The sequence below is a fragment of the Aulostomus chinensis genome, chromosome 13 (genome assembly GCF_037954235.1).
Source record: "Aulostomus chinensis isolate RoL2024-O1b breed Wild chromosome 13, RoL_Achi_v1.0, whole genome shotgun sequence".
Taxonomy (NCBI): domain Eukaryota; kingdom Metazoa; phylum Chordata; class Actinopteri; order Syngnathiformes; family Aulostomidae; genus Aulostomus; species Aulostomus chinensis.
The window spans coordinates 6,678,909-6,697,230 of record NC_141332.1 but is presented as its reverse complement, the minus strand read 5'-3'; the positions used below and the strand labels follow the sequence as shown (position 1 = coordinate 6,697,230).

At 50.8% G+C, this 18,322-nt stretch overlaps 2 protein-coding genes across 3 annotated transcripts; one reads left to right on the top strand and one right to left on the bottom strand.

Annotated features, from left to right (window-relative positions):
• Positions 1–3,782: 3,782 nt before the first annotated feature.
• Positions 3,783–8,600, bottom strand: dcps (decapping enzyme, scavenger). Its single transcript, XM_086222521.1, has 6 exons — positions 8,344–8,600; positions 6,379–6,529; positions 6,143–6,288; positions 5,958–6,071; positions 5,170–5,280; positions 3,783–5,089 (listed from the first exon to the last, which is right to left on the bottom strand). Exons 1-6 carry the CDS (start codon positions 8,536–8,538, stop codon positions 4,823–4,825), a joined length of 984 nt encoding a protein of 327 aa, XP_086078647.1. The 5' UTR covers positions 8,539–8,600; the 3' UTR covers positions 3,783–4,822.
• Positions 8,601–10,672: 2,072 nt separating this feature from the next.
• Positions 10,673–17,568, top strand: ids (iduronate 2-sulfatase). Of its 2 annotated transcripts, none has more exons than XM_086222853.1 (13): positions 10,673–10,831; positions 11,120–11,256; positions 11,337–11,514; positions 11,657–11,745; positions 11,940–12,047; positions 14,568–14,738; positions 14,815–14,941; positions 15,308–15,478; positions 15,775–15,881; positions 16,463–16,579; positions 16,910–17,020; positions 17,132–17,257; positions 17,355–17,568. In XM_086222853.1, the coding sequence occupies exons 1-13, from the start codon at positions 10,768–10,770 to the stop codon at positions 17,427–17,429; spliced, it is 1,581 nt and encodes a 526-aa protein (XP_086078979.1). In that variant the 5' UTR covers positions 10,673–10,767; the 3' UTR covers positions 17,430–17,568. The 2 variants fall into 2 exon arrangements, with proteins under 2 accessions (XP_086078979.1, XP_086078978.1); XM_086222852.1 differs by having other exon boundaries at positions 11,940–12,140.
• The last annotated feature ends 754 nt before the right edge of the window (positions 17,569–18,322 follow it).

Sequence of the window (18,322 nt, the reverse complement as noted above, 5' to 3'; positions counted from 1 at the left end):
TAGAGGAACCGGTACCTGAAGGCTCTACCTCCCAGTCTGTTTTAGAGATACTGGGAGTCACTAACAGACCTGCATTCTGGGAGCGGAGTGCTCTGGTAGGACAGGAGGGACTAATGAGTTCTTTCAGAGAGGATGGAGCTTCATCATTGAAAGCCTGATGAGTCAGCAGAAGGATTTTGAAGTGGATTCTAGATCCTACAGGAAGGAGAGAAGCTAAAGTGGAGAGATGTGTTCTCTCTTCTTAACTCCTGTCAGAACTCTGGCTGCAGTGTTCTGGACCAGCTGGAGACTCTTTAGAGAGTTGTTGGGACATCTGATAGGAGAAAGTTGCAGTGGTCCAGCCTAGAAGTGACAAATGCATGCACCAGTTTCTCAGCATCACTCTGGGAAAGGATGTTCCCAGTCTTAGCGATACTGCAGGTGGAAGAAGGCGGTCCTGGTCACATGATTTATGTGGGAGCTGAAGGAAAGGTCCCGGTCAAAAATGACTCCAAGGTTCCTTGCAGTTGTCCTCAGGGTCAGGGTGATGCCATCTAGAGTAGTGATCTGGTTAGAGAGGTGTCCCTGAGGGGTTCAGGTCCAAACATGATGACCTCAGTTTGATCTGAATTTAGCAGTAAGAAGTTAGAGGACATCCAGGATTTAATGTCTTTCAGGCAGTCTTGCAGATTAGTAAACTGGCTTGTGTCGTCTGGCTCCATCGACCAGTAGAGTTGTGTGTCGTCCTCATCACAGTGGAAGTTGATCGAGTGCTCCTGGATTATGTCACCTAATGGGAGCATGTAAAGAGTGAAGAGAATCGGTCCTAAAACTGAACCCTGTGGTCCACCATATGTAACTCTGCTACACTCTGAATGGTCATTGTAAACATTAACAAACTGAAACCTATTTGATAAGTAGGACTTAACCCATTTTAGGGCAGGTCCTTAATCCCAGTTTCATGGTCTAGTCTCTGTAGCAGGATGCTGTGGTCGATGGTGTCAAATGCAGCACTGAGGTCCAAAAGGACAGAGATGAGACCTCTGTCTGAAGCTGTAAGAAGATCATTAGAGACTCTGACCAGTGCTGGTTCAGTGCTATTGTGTTCCCTGAATCCAGACTGGAAGGCCTCAAAGAGCTCGTTGCTGTGCAGATGTTCATGTAACTGCTCCAGGACAACCTTCTGAAGGATCTTGGAGATGTAGGGGAGGTTGGATATTGGCCTATAGTTGGCTAACACATCTGGGTCAAGAGAAGGTTTTGTAAGTAAAGCGTTGATGTTACTACAAGATGTGGCAGCCAGCTCTGCTGGAATAAGCTCCTAAATCTAGAAACAGCAGTGTCAGATAGACATCTACTGAAGCGGGACTTTTTCCCAGCTAGGATATAATTTGTTAGGGTAAATTCAAATGTAATTAAGGAGTGATCAGACAAGACGGGGTTCTGAGGAAGAACTGTGATGCGGTCAGGTTCTATTCCATAAGTGAGCACTAAATCAAGGATGTGATAAAAAGTGGGAGTGGGTTTGTTTACCCTCTGACAGAAGCCAACAGAATCAAGAAGAGACTTAAACGCAGTGGCCAGACGATCATCATTGGCAATTCGGACGCAGCCCTCGTCTCCTCGCGCGTCTCTGAGCCTCTCCGTTGGTGTTTAGCGGACGAAGAATGTTCTTCGTTTGGGTTCCACCACAACAAAACAGTTCCCCACCACTTCCATGTGGAGTTTGGGGACTGAGGAGCTCCGTCCTTAGCGAGGACTTCTTCTTCTTCTTCGGTTTTTACAGCGGTTGGCAACCAACAAGATGGAGCATTACCGCCCTCTTCTGTCCCACTGCAGAACACCATCTTTCCCTACTTCTAACCATCCATCCATCGTCATCTTCCGCTTATTCCTTACTAGTAAGGGTTGCAGGGGGGGGCTGGAGCCTATCCCAGCATCAACGGGCGAGAGGCGGGGTTCACCCTGGACAGGTCGCCAGTCCATCGCAGGGCCAACATAGAAGGACGAACAACCATTCACACTCACATTCATACCTACGGACAGTTTAGAGTATCAATCAGCCTCGTCCCCTCTTGATGTCTTTGGACTGTGGGAGGAAGCTGGAGTACCAGAGAGAACCCACACAGGAACAGGGAGAACATGGAGACTCACACAGAAAGATCCCGCGCCCGAGCCGGGACTCAAACCCGGAACCTTCTTGCTGTGAGGCCACAGTGCTGACCACTGCACCACCGTGCAGCCCTACTTCTAACTGTGTCAAACTGATCCAGTAGAGGGCCGTGTGGCTGCAGGTTTTCATTCCAACCTAGCAAAAGCAACACGCAATCCAACCAATGAGCTGTGTGGACACAGGTTGATTGATTTAAGTAGATTCAGGTGTTGCTTTTCCTCGGTTGGAATGAAAACCTGCAGCCACACGGCCCCTTACTGGATCAGTTTGACACCTGTGCGCCTACACCTAAATCCTATCATACAGTCCTGAACCCCTCAAATAATCTAAAAGAACCCTAACACTCTCCCTATCCTCCATCCTCAGAACTCCCTCCAGACTGTTCTCACCCCATGTTCCTCCACCTGTCCCTCATCACCCTCCTCTCCACCTGCCACACCTCAGAAGTACGTGCTCTACTGACTCTTCCTCACCACAGCCCTCACACAGCCCTGTGTTGCGCTTCCCCAACACCTTCAAAGTCCCGTTCAGCCCACAATGTCCCAGCCTCAGCCTCACCTTCACCACTTCCTCCCTCCTCTGCCCACCTCCACCCCTACACACCCTCTAGCCCTCACACTCCTCTGAACCCTGTAACAGTGCCTACCCTTCTCTCCGACCCACCTTCCCTGCCACATGCCCATCACCCTCTCCCTCACTATCACCTTCACCTCAGCCCTACTCACCCTCACCTTCATCTCCACTGTCCTCTTCACCAACGCCCCCTTTGCCAATTCAACTCCACCCACACATGTGCTGGCACCCATAAAAACCTAACCCTTAGCGGGGACTTCTGTAGCCTCTCACACAAGTTAGCATGTTAGCCAGTAGAAACAGGAAGTGGGAATGACGACGTCACTGTGACCTGAAAAGGAGGAGTGTTGCGATTGGTCAAAGTTGTGGCGATTGGATAAAATTGCTGGGCGTGCATGTTAATAGTTGCGATCGCAGCATCTGGTTTCTGTTGATCAGAAATCTCGTTTCATCCTGTAAACATTAAAAATGCGTCTTCAGCCGTCGGTATCTTTTGAAGCTTCAGCCACCTGAGGGCCGGACACGCTTCTGTTGACACGTTCATGCCAACTACGCGAGACACTGGCAGGTTTTAGTCCAGGCACTGTCTCCACTTGTACAAGGAACACCCGAAGGCACCATAGCGCACAGGGGGGGTGAAGTTTGTCATCATCCACAAAGTTTAACTTCCAACTTTGTTTCTCTGACTGTTGCTGGTCAACAGCACCCGGATAGAACGCGCGCGCGGGATCCTCGCGCAACCGCACCGCGTAACATGGATCAGCTCCCATGTGCTGAACCTGGTGGAGGAAACACCGCTGTAGGCCTCCACTGCCATGTGGTGGCTGAGCTCAGGTACTGCACCTCCATCCCGCCACAAACCAGCAACGCACTGGTTGAACTGGTCGGTGCCACTCAGACGGAGGAGCGATCTGTTCAGGTTTCACAATCGTAAGACACACAAGCATTTTAAGACTCAAATTCACTTTTTCATAATTCGCTCTCTTGCCCACCCCCCCCCCCCCAATCAGAGACAAAACCGTAGTGGAGAGGAAACCAGCGCGTCTGAGGCCCGACTAGAAAAGAACGTCTTTATTGCAAATGAAAACTGCAGAAGCTGCTCCATCCCACAGAAACCCAGTTTGACAATGGTAGACCAGTGCCCCCACCACCGCAGTCCTCCAAAGACTCGGGAAAACTCTGGAATTCCTGACTGGAAAAGTTCCTTGAGGAACACCAGTTAATCGATCAGGACGAAGAACGGGAACATCCTCCTCAGTGGCTAAAGCGACACCGACGCATGCCAGGAACACGCCATCAATCACTCAATCCAACTTGGGGGGGGGGGGGTGAGAAGCTGTTCAACAGGAAGTGCAGATGTGCTAGAATGGGACCGTATTCATCAAAACATCTGGGCACTGCTTGTGGTGTCCCCCAGGGATCCTGTTAGGGACCAAAACTCATCAGCGTTTATATGACATAGTTGATGTACCTCAATCGCTACTTGTAGTCTAGTAGTAATACTAGTAGTAATAATTACAGTGAACTTGTAGACACAGTAAATGAGGGATTCAACTGAAGAAGAATCATCCTCATGACATTTATATGAGACCAATGACATTTGGACATCGTCCCTTGACGAAACTGCACTCTGTACTTCATACTCTCCTTGGTACTCACAATATACTGTGGAGTAATTTTATTATACTCTGGTATTGTTCTGGTCTAATGTTGACAGACAGAAGAAAGTATTTAAAACTCTGAGTTGGGCTGGTGATGAGAAACGGGGGCGGGATTAAGAACGTTTTCTTCTTCCCATTCCTTTTCAAGTATTAATTATTGAATCAATCTGCGTGTCGAACCTGCAGGTCTCCTATTCAAAGTATTTGCCTGATTCTTTTTTGTCTATGCAGGTCATTTATGACGTAAATATGCTGTACTGCTCAAAATAAACATTCAATCATTCAATCAATGTGAAGACTCAGGCTGGGACACAAACGTATAAAAGAGCATCAAATTATTTCTGTTCCAGCGATGCACCTCCATCACGAGTGCAGCGACCTGCTGTCACAGCTAACGACCTCCAGACGAGACTCTCCGACGAGGCCCAGCGGGACGCTACAACTTCCCAGCCTCCCTGAACCTGCTGAGCAGTCCGTCCTCTGCCCGCAGCGGGAAGGAGAGGGTTCTCTTGATGTAGTACTGCGAGTCCCACTGCAGGTTTTGGATGACGTCTGTGAGGAGATGGGCCCGCTCCACGCCACAGCCTGGCATCTGGTAGCTCAGCCTGGTGAAGTGGACGTGGAGGTGGTAGTAGGAGGGCTGGTAGTGCAGGAAGATCCTCAGCTTCGAGCCCGGGAGGCTGTAGCGTTGCAGGATGGCGTCCTAGTCACACACGCGAAGGACAGAACCAAGAGTTCATTCCAGTGCTGCCGAGCCCCTCCAACACAAGCAAGGAGACTCACCTTTCCTTTCTGTAAGACGTTCTGGAGCAGCGGCAGGTGCTCCGACGTCAGGTCCCTGAGACTCTTGATGTCCCTCTTTCGGACGATGGCAATCAGGTGCAGATTGTCCAGCTGAAAGAGCGAAAGCGTCATCCAACACGCAACACCACAAGCCTCATGACCTCATAGCTCGGGCTCCTCCCATTTTAGCCCGACCAGAACGAAGCAGAGGGGAGTTCCAGTTAGTGTTGGAGAACACAGCTGATGTTCAGCAATCCTCCAGAAAAGATGAAGCGAAAAAAAAAAATCCTCCTGGCTTCCGGTTGAAAGAACCACGTACGATGCCCAGAACTACAAAAACGCTTCACCCTGCAGCGCCCTGATGCAACCGACGTATCAGTACTTGGAAGTGTAGAGAAGGCTTTTCTCCCTGGAGGGACGTTCTCATGCTTCCACTGATGGGTTCTGCTTCTGCGTCAGTTCCCTGTGCTGACTGGAGGGAGAACCTTCTGCTGTCACCAGTTTCTGCAACGCTGTCTTTGTCTAAAAATAAGGCTTAAATGAAGTACATATGCTAAAATTATACTACAGTATGTTGTACGGTCCTCCATGTATCCGTATCCCCCCTGGTTCTATGGTCCTCCATGTATCCGTATCCCCCCCCCCCTGGTTCTATGGTCCTCCATGTATCCGTATCCCCCCCTGGTTCTATGGTCCTCCATGTATCCGTATCCCCCCCCTGGTTCTATGGTCCTCCATGTATCCGTGTCCCCCCTGGTTCTACGGTCTTCTAAGCATGTGTCTCTCACCTGTTTCTGGTCCCATTTGAAATCCGGCAGCAGGACAAAACCGACCTCCTGGTCCGGGTCTTGGAACACTATCTGCTCAGCCTCGGCCTTCTTGTCCAGGATGTTGCATACCCACTGGAGGAAAAGTCACGTTAGAGACTTCCTGTTGGCGTCCTACTAGAGGAGGCAGGCGGCGGGACACTGACCTGCACACTGAAACTCTGCTTCTCAATGTAGGGCAGCGTGATGGACCGGTAATCCTCCCCCGTCTCCTCCACAAGGAAACTCTCCCGGAACTGGTATTTCTTCACATGCTTCTCAGTGGCTGGACACACGACAGTGGTCTTGATCTCTGCCAGTCAAACACACACAGGTCATCCATGTTTCCTCACACCACAACCGATCAACCAATCGATCGATCATTCATCTTGCCTGACTGTACCGTTGAGGTGGGCGGGGGGCTGGAGTTGGTAGGTGCTGTAGATGTCATTCTTCATCACCATCTTAAGTGTGGACGAGCTAAAGATGTCAGCCAGGACGTCCTCTCTGATGGGAGTCTTCTCCATGATGACCACAGCATCCTGGTCACCAAGCTGGTGGTCACATGATCAACACACCTGTTCAGACACTCACCACTCCTTACATCATCACCTGCCTCATCAGTATCAAATAAGAGCTTCTCAAATGTTCTATCTTAAATCAAACCTCTACAACAGAACAAGTCTTTCACTGCCCCTGTCCTGAGCACATTGGTGTCACGGATGTGAGGAACATGGCACACAACACCCGGACAGAACCTGGGATTACAACACACAACACCCGGACAGAACCTGAGGTTAAAACACACAACACCCGGACTGAACCTGGGATTAAAACACATAACACCCGGACAGAACCTGGGATTACAACACACAACACCTGGACTGAACCTGGGATTAAAACACACAACACCCGGACAGAACCTGGGATTACAACACACAACACCTGGACTGAACCTGAGGTTAAAACACACAACACCCGGACTGAATTTGGGATTAAAACACACAACACTCGGACAGAACCTGGGATTAAGACACACAACACCCGGACAGAACCTGGGATTACAACACACAACACCTGGACTGAACCTGAGGTTAAAACACACAACACCCGGACTGAATTTGGGATTAAAACACACAACACCCGGACAGAACCTGGGATTACAACACACAACACCCGGACAGAACCTGAGGTTACAACACACAACACCCGGACAGAACCTGAGGTTAAAACACACAACACCCGGACTGAACCTGGGATTAAAACACACAACACCCGGACAGAACCTGGGATTACAACACACAACACCCGGACTGAACCTGGGATTAAAACACACAACACCCGGACAGAACCTGGGATTACAACACACAACACCTGGACTGAACCTGAGGTTAAAACACACAACACCCAGACTGAAATTGGGATTAAAACACACAACACTCGGACAGAACCTGGGATTAAAACACACAACACCCGGACAGAACCTGGGATTACAACACACAACACCTGGACTGAACCTGAGGTTAAAACACACAACATCCGGACTGAATTTGGGATTAAAACACACAACACCCGGACAGAACCTGGGATTACAACACACAACACCCGGACTGAACCTGAGGTTAAAACACACAACACCCGGACTGAACCTGAGGTTAAAACACACAACACCCGGACTGAACCTGGGATTAAAACACACAACACCCGGACTGAACCTCGGACTGAGAATTTATCTGAATGTAATTACTATTAGAACTGGACCAGCAAGCAAGTATGAGCAGGGTCCAAGTATGAGCAGGGTCCAAGTATGAGCAGGGTCCAAGTATGAGCAGGGTCCAAGCCCTCCCAAGTTGAACCCTGGCAAGAAGATCACTGGAACCCTGTTAGTAGCGCCACCTACTTTTGAGCATGGATCACTGCTGGTGCTGTGGTCTGCACCAGTCCAGTGGTGGTCGCTCATACTTCCTTCATTTAGTTTAATGACATGAAGACCGTTTCTATTTGTTCTCCTCCTAATTTGTATTCTTTTTTTTTATTTTCATCTCTACATGCAGTGGTTGAGGTTTCTTTTTTTCAGAGGGACCTCAGAACAAGGAACACCGCCCGAGCAAAGTTCAGCCCGCGCGCTCCCGCGAGATTTGCGTTCCGGCGGGATCCAATCCCAATGCAACCCTCTAATCTGCACCAGGGTTCGGTCCAGAGCTGGTACCGTTTGGGATCAGTATCGCATTTAGGAAAACCACATCAATAAACGAATGAAAACCTTCAGTAGCCTGAAGCTACTGGGACGGACGGGCTGGTCCCAGTGGCTTCAGGCTCGGACCCCTAGAGGTCTAACGTCTCCGGTGCCCGGTCAGCGCCTGCCCACCTTCCCGTGGACGAAGATGATTTTCTCCTGAGCGGAGTCACTGAGCACGGCGGAGGTTTGGAAGCCGGACAGAGAGCGAAGGTCCGCGTCGCCTCCTCCTCCTCCTCCGTTCTCAGGGTCGGTCTTCGCCCTCTTGACTCTCCGGGATACTTCATCTTGTTCCTTGCTGCCGGGTGAGGGCTCCACGTCCGACATCTTTCAGTCTGGCTGCTGGCAGCTCTTCCTCGTCCTCCTCCCCCTCCCATGCTTCTTCTCCTTCTTCGTCTTTTGGCCGGGAGCAGCCAGCGTCGGAGGCGCATCACTGCCATCTTCCGTGTCGGAGGGGGAGAACAAACCTGCGTGTTTGAAAACTAAACTCTTGTGTTTCCTCACGGACGCGCTGATTGCTACGTTCTAGAACAGGGGTGGGCAACCAGGTGCCAGGGAGGGACGTGTGGATGCAGGTTCCTTCCAACTCAACACTTTAACAGGTGATTCCACTGATTAACACTCCTCTGTGGCTGAAGGTGTGTTAATCTGTATACACACGGCCCTCCATGGCACATGGTTACCCACCCCTGTTCTAGAGGCTTGTTCCTGTCCGGTTCCTCTCTTTATTCTCTGTCTTTCTGGCAAGTGTCCGTCTCCAGGACTGCCCCCCCGTACCCGGGTCCTGCTAGGCTGCATAAAGGCGTCGTCCTGGGTTTGGTGTCCCAGCGATGTTGCCATCTTTAAACGTAACCTTTGACCTCTGACCTGTTAAAGACGTTCCTATAATGGCCTCTGAGGTCCGTGTCTGGTCGCCAGTTTATCTCCAACCTCAGTTCCCATCACGCCCTGGTCCTGGTACCCATTAGAAACTCTTTAAAAGGCTCCTGTTTTTACAGTGAGGGTTCATTTCTCTGACTACATCCATCCTGCTACTGCTAGTTAGTAGTAGTTATAGCTAAGTAGTTAGTCGTAGTTATAGCTCAGTAGCTAGTAGTAGTTATAGCTAAGTAGTTAGAAGTTATATCTCAGTAGCTAGTAGTAGTTATAGCTCAGTAGTTAGTTGTAGTTATAGCTAAGTAGCTAGTAGTAGTTTTTGCAAAGTAGTTAGTAGTAGTTATAGCTCAGTAGTTAGTTGTAGTTATAGCTCAGTAGCTAGTAGTAGTTATAGCTAAGTAGTTAGAAGTTATATCTCAGTAGCTAGTAGTAGTTATAGCTCAGTAGTTAGTTGTAGTTATAGCTAAGTAGTTAGTAGTAGTTATAGCTAAGTAGTTAGTTGTAGTTATAGCTCAGTAGTTAGTAGTAGTTATAGCTAAGTAGTTAGTAGTAGTTATAGTTCAGTAGTTAGTTGTAGTTATACCTAAGTAGCTAGTAGTAGCTATAGCTAAGTAGTTAGTCGTAGTTATAGCTAAGTAGTTAGCTTTCTATTAGTGCTTTATTTGTTAATTTGACATTAATTTCCACATCAGGAAAGGACCAAAACAATTGCGCACGTGCTGCCCCTCTGACTCGGAGCCCCTGCCCCTCCATGGTCACATGCACATCCCTGCAGGAGACGCTTCCTCAGCAGCGTCTCGGCACCTGAGCTTCTTCACTTCTGCACCAGGAGCTCACTGACCTCAACCCCAACGCCTCTGGTGATGCGCATGTAGTTTTACTGCCCACCTGCTTGAGCCCCATTCTACAGTATCTCTTTACATTTTTGATTCCTCATATGAACCCGTTCACTCTCTCTTTAACTATTCACCAAGACACACGACCAAGAATTCAGAACTTTCACTCGCTCTCCTCTTTGCCCATCAGTGCCTCTCTTTTAGTAAACATTTGAGTTTTTTTAACTGGAAACTTGAACGCCATGAATTTGACCAGTTTTCTACCACCATTCTCCATGATGTGTGGCAGCTCTGGCTGCTGCCCACGTTTGTGCGTTGATGCTCTGCAGATGCTCCACACAGGCTGAGGTGAGCTCCAGCACACCAGACTCCATCACCCAGTTTAGTCGTTTTTAGGCCCCAAAGTCAACCCTCCTCGGATCATTGACGGGGCACAACTCATCCAGGGAACTCAATAAGTCGTTCTCCCTCTGGCGCCCGGGGCCTGCTGTCTGAGCCCTCCGGGCCTCGGTAGCTTCGCGTCTCTGTTCCTCCAGCTGCAGCAGTGACGCCAGCTGTTGCTCCCATGCTTACTCCTATTCACTTCACAATTTTACCGCTTGTTTGTCAGGACGAGGGGAGCGAGGACTAAAACGATTGACACATTCTGTAGCTAACAGAATTAGAGCTTGGGGGCGGGAGGCTGCTGAGCTGACCAATGAGAACGCAGCGGTCCTGTGACGCGGAGCAGGACGCTATTTATGCGGACACGCTGCACTGTTGTGGCGTGAGGGAAGGGACGCCAGCCCGTCGGACCGGTGGACCTCACTGGAAGCGGTTGTTTTTCCTCTCAGGCTGAACTACAATGTTCACGACGGCTGCGGCATGGCTTCTGTTCCTTCCCGCGCTCGCCGTCGTTGGGAGGAGAGGTGACGCCAGTGTTAGCCTTGTCGCTGTGTAGCAGATTAGCTTCCGTGGAAGTCATTTATGAGCAGAATTGTCCATTATGTCACGTGGACACTAATAAATGCCTACGTGTCCGGTGTAGCTTTGAACTTGATGTCATTAAGGAGCATCCGTCGGTCAGGTGGCAGGTGTGGGCTGAAGTTCGTTTGTTGGAACTGACGTCTTTTCCCTCACGTGTCACGTGTTCAGAGTTGGCTTGCTCCCGTCCTGTAACATTCTAGCAGTAATGGCAACCCCATCTGTGCTTTCAGAGAGGAGCAACGTCCTCCTCATGGTGGCCGACGACCTGAGGACGTCTCTGGGCTGCTATGGGGACTCGCTGGTGAAGTCGCCCAACATTGATCAGCTGGCATCCAAAAGCCAAGTCTTCCTGAATGCCTTCGCCCAGGTCAGCCTGTGTCGGTGTGCTTTGTCTGAGAAGTTCCGCAAGCACAGCGCCTCATCTCCGCATCTCTTCTACCTTTGCAGCAAGCTGTGTGCGCTCCCAGCCGGACGTCCATGTTGACGAGTCGGAGACCAGACACCACCAGGCTCTACGATTTCAAGTCCTACTGGCGGGTGCAGTCAGGAAACTACACGACTCTGCCGCAGTACTTTAAGTCAAGAGGGTACTTCAGCATGTCTGTTGGCAAGGTGTTTCACCCAGGTGACCTCCGAACTTCAAGAAGTCATAGAGAAGCTGCAACCAGAACCTGAATCCTGTTGCTTTTACTCTCAGTTGATGCGTCTCAGGGGAACAGGAAGGTGCTGTCTGCTTAACCGTCTGCCTGTGCCCCACTTGTGTGCAGGCATCGCCTCCAACTACACGGATGACTACCCCTACAGCTGGTCCGCCCCCGCCTACCACCCCGCCTCCTTCATGTTTGAAAAAGAAAAGGTATAGACTGGAACCTGGAGCTCACACCCACGTGGCATCAGAAACTGGCTCCAGACCCCCCCCCCCCCCCCCCCCCCGCTGCTGGGGTGGGACAGTAGTCCTACATGTCTGGAAGCTACCAAAGAATTAAAGGTCGGAATAAAAAGCCGCATACTGCAGATTTGCACCAACTTCTGAATAAACTTTGTCTCCAGGTGTGTAAAGGAGAGGACGGTAAACTCCATGCCAACCTGCTGTGTGGCGTGAATGTCACGGAGCAGCCGGGGGGGACGCTGCCCGACATGGAGAGTGCGGATGAGGCGGTGAGGCTACTGAAGAGTCGAGTCGGCCAGGATGATCCCTTCTTCCTGGCTGTGGGCTTTCACAAACCCCACATACCCTTCAGGATACCACAGGTACGCCACTTCAGGTTCCCAGGTGGAAGCGCTGCTGCACCTGATCAACTCAACAAGGCCCGACTCACCGCTAGAGCCACAGTAACCACCTTTGACTCGGAGGCGTGATCTGGTTTTTGCATTGTGTGTGTGTGTGTCGGTCCGTGCACCAGAGCAGTCCTGTGAGACGCTGTCAGGGTGGACTCTCATACCTGCAGGCTGTTGGACAAGTCAGTCTGTTTCTCTGACGGCTGTGAGCTGCTGACAAGTGAAGGTCGTAGAGAAGCGCATCAAACATGAACTACATGACTTGATGATGCTGTGAAATGAACCCGTGACCCTCAGTGGAAGGGTAACAGGTGTGTGTGTGTGTGTGTGTGTGTTAAACCATTTGACAGGACACCACTGTCTCTGGGAATCTGGCTAATGCTCACTCAGGAGGGCAGACATTGTTTTCCTGGCGTAGGTGACGTGTCCCTTCAGTGAATCATCACACATCATCAGGGTGGGGGCGTATCTGGAGCCGAACAATGGAGGTCATTGTCAGCGTTCAGCTGTCCTGCTGAAGACACAGGCAGAAATGTCTGAATGCTAAAAACAGAAGCAGCACACTGTCCAACACTGTACGCGTGTTCCTGTTCACCCTGAGGGGGGTGGGGGGGGGGGGCTGAACGTGGAGGCAAAGGCGTATGAACGGCGAGGTCAGGCCTGTCTGCCGCCCTCTACCATGTGACTGATCAGACTGTGTGCGCTAAGCCCCGCTCCAGCCCTCATCTTCAGCTCTTTTAAAGCCTCTCAGTAGTCTTTACATCAGGATCGTGACATTTTTAGCCAAAATGACAAAAGCTGTGTTATTCCCCAGGACTCCGCCCCTGCAGAGCGCCTCTGACTTGTGGGCGGAGACGGCGCTGCTCTGTGCCCCCCCCCCCCCCCCCCCGTAAGTGACACAGCGGGTTGATACTCCACACGCAGGTCTGGAGAAACATCCTGTTAGAGAGAGAGAGAGAGACGCCGTGTTCACCATCTGAAACCTCCGCACGGCGGCTGAAATGGGACCAGACCGTCGGGGCGAACAGGACGACTTGGTCTCGTTCTGGGGCGGTCTGTGAAACGTCCTTCCCGGCCGATGAAGGCGAACCCACAGTGGTGGAGGAACCGTCCGTCCAAAACGCCGGCTGTACTGGACAACCAGGGCCGGCGGCGGGGTCAGCTGGTCAGGACCTGGTCCCTAGGACCTGGTGGGCAGGCTGGGTTGGATTATTAGAACCTGAGCCCGTTTGCTCCTGCTGCCTGTTGGTGAGCAGCCCTCAGGTTGACTGAACCGATGTGCCCTCCAGCGTCAGAAAAATGTCACATGAACACGAGAACAACACGAAAACCGTGACTTTCATCGCAGTGGGTCTTCAACTCTTGTTTACTGAATCACAGCTGACGTAAAATTGGTGATTGCAAAGGGAGAAACCATCTCAGTGGCACCTCCTACATCTCTGGAGTTGTGAGTACTTGGGATGTAATGAAGGAAAATAGAAGCTTAGTGTTTCAATGATGTGCTTCTAGTAGTGAGCTGCTGGTGTTACCATGGTGACGATGGGGCTGCACGTTAAGCAGGAAGTGTCTCTGCAGCTCTCCGTGTTCACCAGGAGTCCCAAGGTGCCTCACATCAGCGTACAAGCGTCTTCAGCCAGTGACCACATGAGGCAAACGGCGCAGAAGCTCCTCAGAACTTGAACACATCGTTAATCATGAAAGTGACGGAGTAGCAGTAGAACAGAGGTGATCTCGTCACAGGTCCAAACCTCTTGGCTGGAGAGATGGTCAGACGGTGCCTGGAGCTGTAGGGTGGGGGGCAAAACCTCGTCAAGTTTTTGGACTGTCAAGTGATGAAAAAACCCAAAGACATGCATGGCGTGTTGATGTCATTCCGTCGCTCGCTGTCGTTCACCAGCAGTTTCCTCTGAATGTTTCAGGTCAGACTTTTTGACAAATGTGTGAGTTAAGGAACAGATGGACTGTTTCTCTTCCATCATTAAGAACTCTTCTTCAGTGGTCGTGAGTGATGATGTCAGAATTTAAAAGCAAGAGCTGGCGAGCGTCTCAGGCAGCAGTTCCACAGGAAGTAACAAGATGGCAGCGGCGGTTGTCAGCCGCTTCCATCTTTGTCGCCGAACGGCGCTCGTTCAGTGACGTGTGAGCTTGTCTTCGTTTGTCTCTCGTCACACAACATCTGGACCTCACAAAACAGCCTTGATGGCGGTATGGCTCTGACACACAAACACACTTCCATCCCGCAGTAGCAGTTCTGTCGCTGGAGCCGGGATCAAGATGGAAGCTCACTGCTTTAACGTTCCTGGCGTTAAACGAGTCCAGCCAGTGACGTTTCCTTCTAGTGCAATCATTCACGTGACTGTGTTTATCCAGCGTCTCTTTAAAACCTGTTTCATATTCCAGGAGTACCTGAGCCTTTATCCCATCGATCACATGACTCTGGCCCCTGACCCTGATGTTCCTAAACTCCTCCCCCCTGTGGCCTATAACCCCTGGATGGATGTTAGGAAGCGAGATGACGTCCAAGCACTCAACATCAGCTTCCCCTTTGGACCCATTCCCAAAGACTTCCAAGTAGGACGCGGCTGTGAGGTGTTGTGTGTTCCCGCCAGTTAGGAGCCCTGGTAACCCGGGTGTGGTTGTGTTGCAGCTGCGGATCCGTCAGCACTACTACGCTGCCGTGTCTTACATGGACGCCCAGGTTGGACGGCTGCTCAGTGCGCTGGATGAGCTGCAGCTGGCCGACAGCACCGTGGTGGTGTTCACCTCAGATCACGGTCAGCTCCGCACCATCACTGCTGTCTCGTCACACTCAGCTCGTCACTGCACATTTAGAAAGTGAGCGCTCAGATGGGGCTGCGCTTGTCCTCCACCACCAGATGGCAGTGTTGAAACAGCAACAACATTGTGGCTGCACATGTAGAAATGACTTGTTCTGCACTGCCTCCTTTTTTCCAAACTTTGTGTCTTGGAAACTCAGTTTCTTTTACTGTGTCCTTCAGTGAAGGATGCTTCAGCTCCCCTAAATGCTATAATTGTGAGGTGTCACATGGCTGGTGAGACATGAGGCAAGCAGCTGTTCATCTCTGCTCCTCAAACCTGCCTTCATCAGCAGTGACTGACATCTGTCTCCTGTGCTCCAGGGTGGTCTCTGGGTGAGCACGGGGAATGGGCCAAATATTCAAACTTTGACGTGACAACACGCGTCCCGCTTCTCTTCTACGTCCCCGGTGTCACTTCAGTCGCCAGCCGGCCAGCAGACTCCACCTTCCCGTTCATTGATGTCTTAAGCGCCTCACGACACACTTTCAGGAGTAAGTCCACCGACGACACAATCAGAGCAAACACACACCGTGTTTGAGCATCAACTCAAGTCACATTTAAAGTTTTGGTCTGAAATGTGCATAAAAATCCAGGAACAAAGTTGCTAACTGTTGGTGCTGCAGAGCTCCGTCAGTCCTTGGACACGGACGCACTGAGCTTTCCCTGCTGACTGGTTTACTTGAGATGTGATGCTGCAATGATGAGGAAATCTGAATGCAGGCTGTCGTGTCAGGTGCAGTAAATGTTGTGACTCTGAGACTAACTGGCTGGCACGTCTCTCCTGCAGGCGCCAGAGTTGTGAGAAACGTGGTGGAGCTGGTGGATGTTTTTCCTACCGTCTCCTACCTGGCAGGCCTGAGAGCACCTGAGCCCTGCCCTGACGTTTCTTTCCAGGTATCAACCCTAGGAGCTTTAACATGCTGACCAGACAGGATTCATGCCTCCAACTTCTCTGCAGTTTCAGTTGCAGCACCAGCGGCTCTGTCGTGTGGTGGTTGATCAGAAAAACTTGTAAGACTTGGAACAAAAGATTGATGATGGGCTGTAGAACACCAGTGACATGACCTGCATCCCATGAGCCTCAGGTGTACTTCACATTTCATAGTAACCAGCAAGTATTTGCCCGCTATCATCATCATCATCATCAGTACTATGACGGAGCCTAAAATTCCTGTTGAGCATAAAAATATGAGCATTTTCCTTGTGATCTGCTCATTTTAGCTTAGCTCTGTTTCAGCTGCTAGACTGTTTGACCTCAAACACTAAAACACGCGCTGCATTGAGGAGGTTCCATCTCTCATTGGCCAAGTCTGTCAATGTGACAGGTTAGTTCTTGTGCTCCTGGTGTGTTCCCCTCAGCTGAGGCCTCGGCCGTCCTGATGGAGTCGGTTCTAAGGCTCAAGTAACTGGAAAGAGATGTAAACAAGCGTCTCTGACGTGGCTGTGACATCACTGACTGACGTGTCTGGCTTCAGGAGGATTTGTGTACGGAGGGCGACAACCTGGCTCACACCTTCAGACATCGGGAGAGAGGAGAGGATGAGGAGGCCGTGTCGTTCAGCCAGTACCCGCGACCTGCTGACAAACCGCAGGTACAGGAGACTAAACGCTGGTAACAAGCTGCCGTGAGCTGCCGAAAGGTGAAGCCATGATTTGGCAGCAAGCAGACATATTTATTCAAACTTGTCACACTAGTAATTTGAATAAGTAGGTTCACACGTGGCGTTTAAAATGTCAAACTAAGAGAGCCGAACTCCTGCCTGTTATCACACCGGCGGCGGCGCAGGATCTCTAAGTGTCCAGATGAGCGCTGCAGGTTAATCTGCCTGGCTGACATCAGAGCCTCGGCTGATGCTGTGCACCGAAAGGTTCTTACAGTTTGACTCTCTAAGGTGATTTCAAGCTTGTTATTTTTCTGTTAGGTGAACTCTGACCTCCCTGACCTGAAAGACATCAAGGTCATGGGCTACTCTCTCCGTTCGTGGGACTACAGATACACCCTGTGGCTGGGCTTTAACCCTCACACCTTTCAGGTGAGGACCCCCCCCCCCACAGCTGCTCAGCATGAAATCCTCCTCTGAACCGTCCCCGTCCTCTTGACTGGCTCGTGTTGGAGACGTGAGGGATTATGTCTCTTCCTGTAGGTGAACGTATCCGATGTCCACGCTGGAGAGTTGTACATGTTAGCAGGCGACCCTGGCCAGGACCAGAATGTCTATGATGACACCGACCACCGTGCGATGATGAGAAAGATGGACAACCTGCCTCTTGTGAGTTCAGATCTTTTTCATTATTTTTTTTACAAACGTGCCGTTTGGGTTCACCACTTCTGTCTGGCACTCATCTGTGTGTTGTGATGCTGTCCAGACGGTCCAGATGAGAATGAAGCTGCAGCTCCGCTACCTCACAGCAGGGATGAAAGGGGGCCAAGGGAGGGCCTGATGATGGGAATGAAGCGCACCAGATGGGACGCATGGACGCGGATGTGCTCGAAGGGACGAAGGAAGGGAAGAAACATTTTCATCCAGAAAGGGAAAATCTTGGATTCCAATTTTCTTTTATAAATAAATTCCAAACTTGATTTGTGAAGCTCAGTGTTCTTGTTCAGAACCGTTCTGAGGGGTTGTGAGAACGATGCTGAGTGCAACGCCATGCTGGCGAGCTACGTCCTCCATTCCAAGCTGTGCTGACTGCAGCACATCTGAGTGCACAGACATGCATGGGTTCTCACTCCAGCTGGGAGACGGACGGCTGTGACTTGCTGTAACGTGAGCGTTCCTCAGACGTCTCACGGTCCACCTCCAGGGCTCTGTTGTCCGTCTGTTGGAGACCGTTCCAGGCGTTCTCCTGAAAAGGCCTCAAAGGGACTTGTTCTGCTGTAGCGTTAAAGACAGTTGTTTGTGGACAAGGCAGACGAAGACCTGCAGTCAGCCTGGGTCAGTTTGTGGCTCCAATTAAATTAGACAGAAACGCATTTGAATGAAAAAGAAATTGACGTATTTTCTTTCGTATTTTTCTAAAAAATGAAAGCAGCTCCAGGGTGGCACGGTGGAGCAGAGGTCAGCACTGTGGCCCCCAGCAAGAAGATTACCTGAAGGCTGCTGGGATAGGCTCCACCCCCCTCCGCCCTGAACGGGATAAGAGAGAGAAGATGGAGGGAGGGTGGTGAGTCGAGGGGTTTGAGGAGTCGACTCTGTCGTGGTGTTTGTGGGACGCGGCTGAGTCTGGATGTTGACTCGTCACCTTCAACAAGAAACGTTTCTCACACCTGTGACAGTTGACCTTGTTTTTCCGGGGGTTCTCTGGCGTCCCCTCACTGTAGCTGCTCTCTCTCA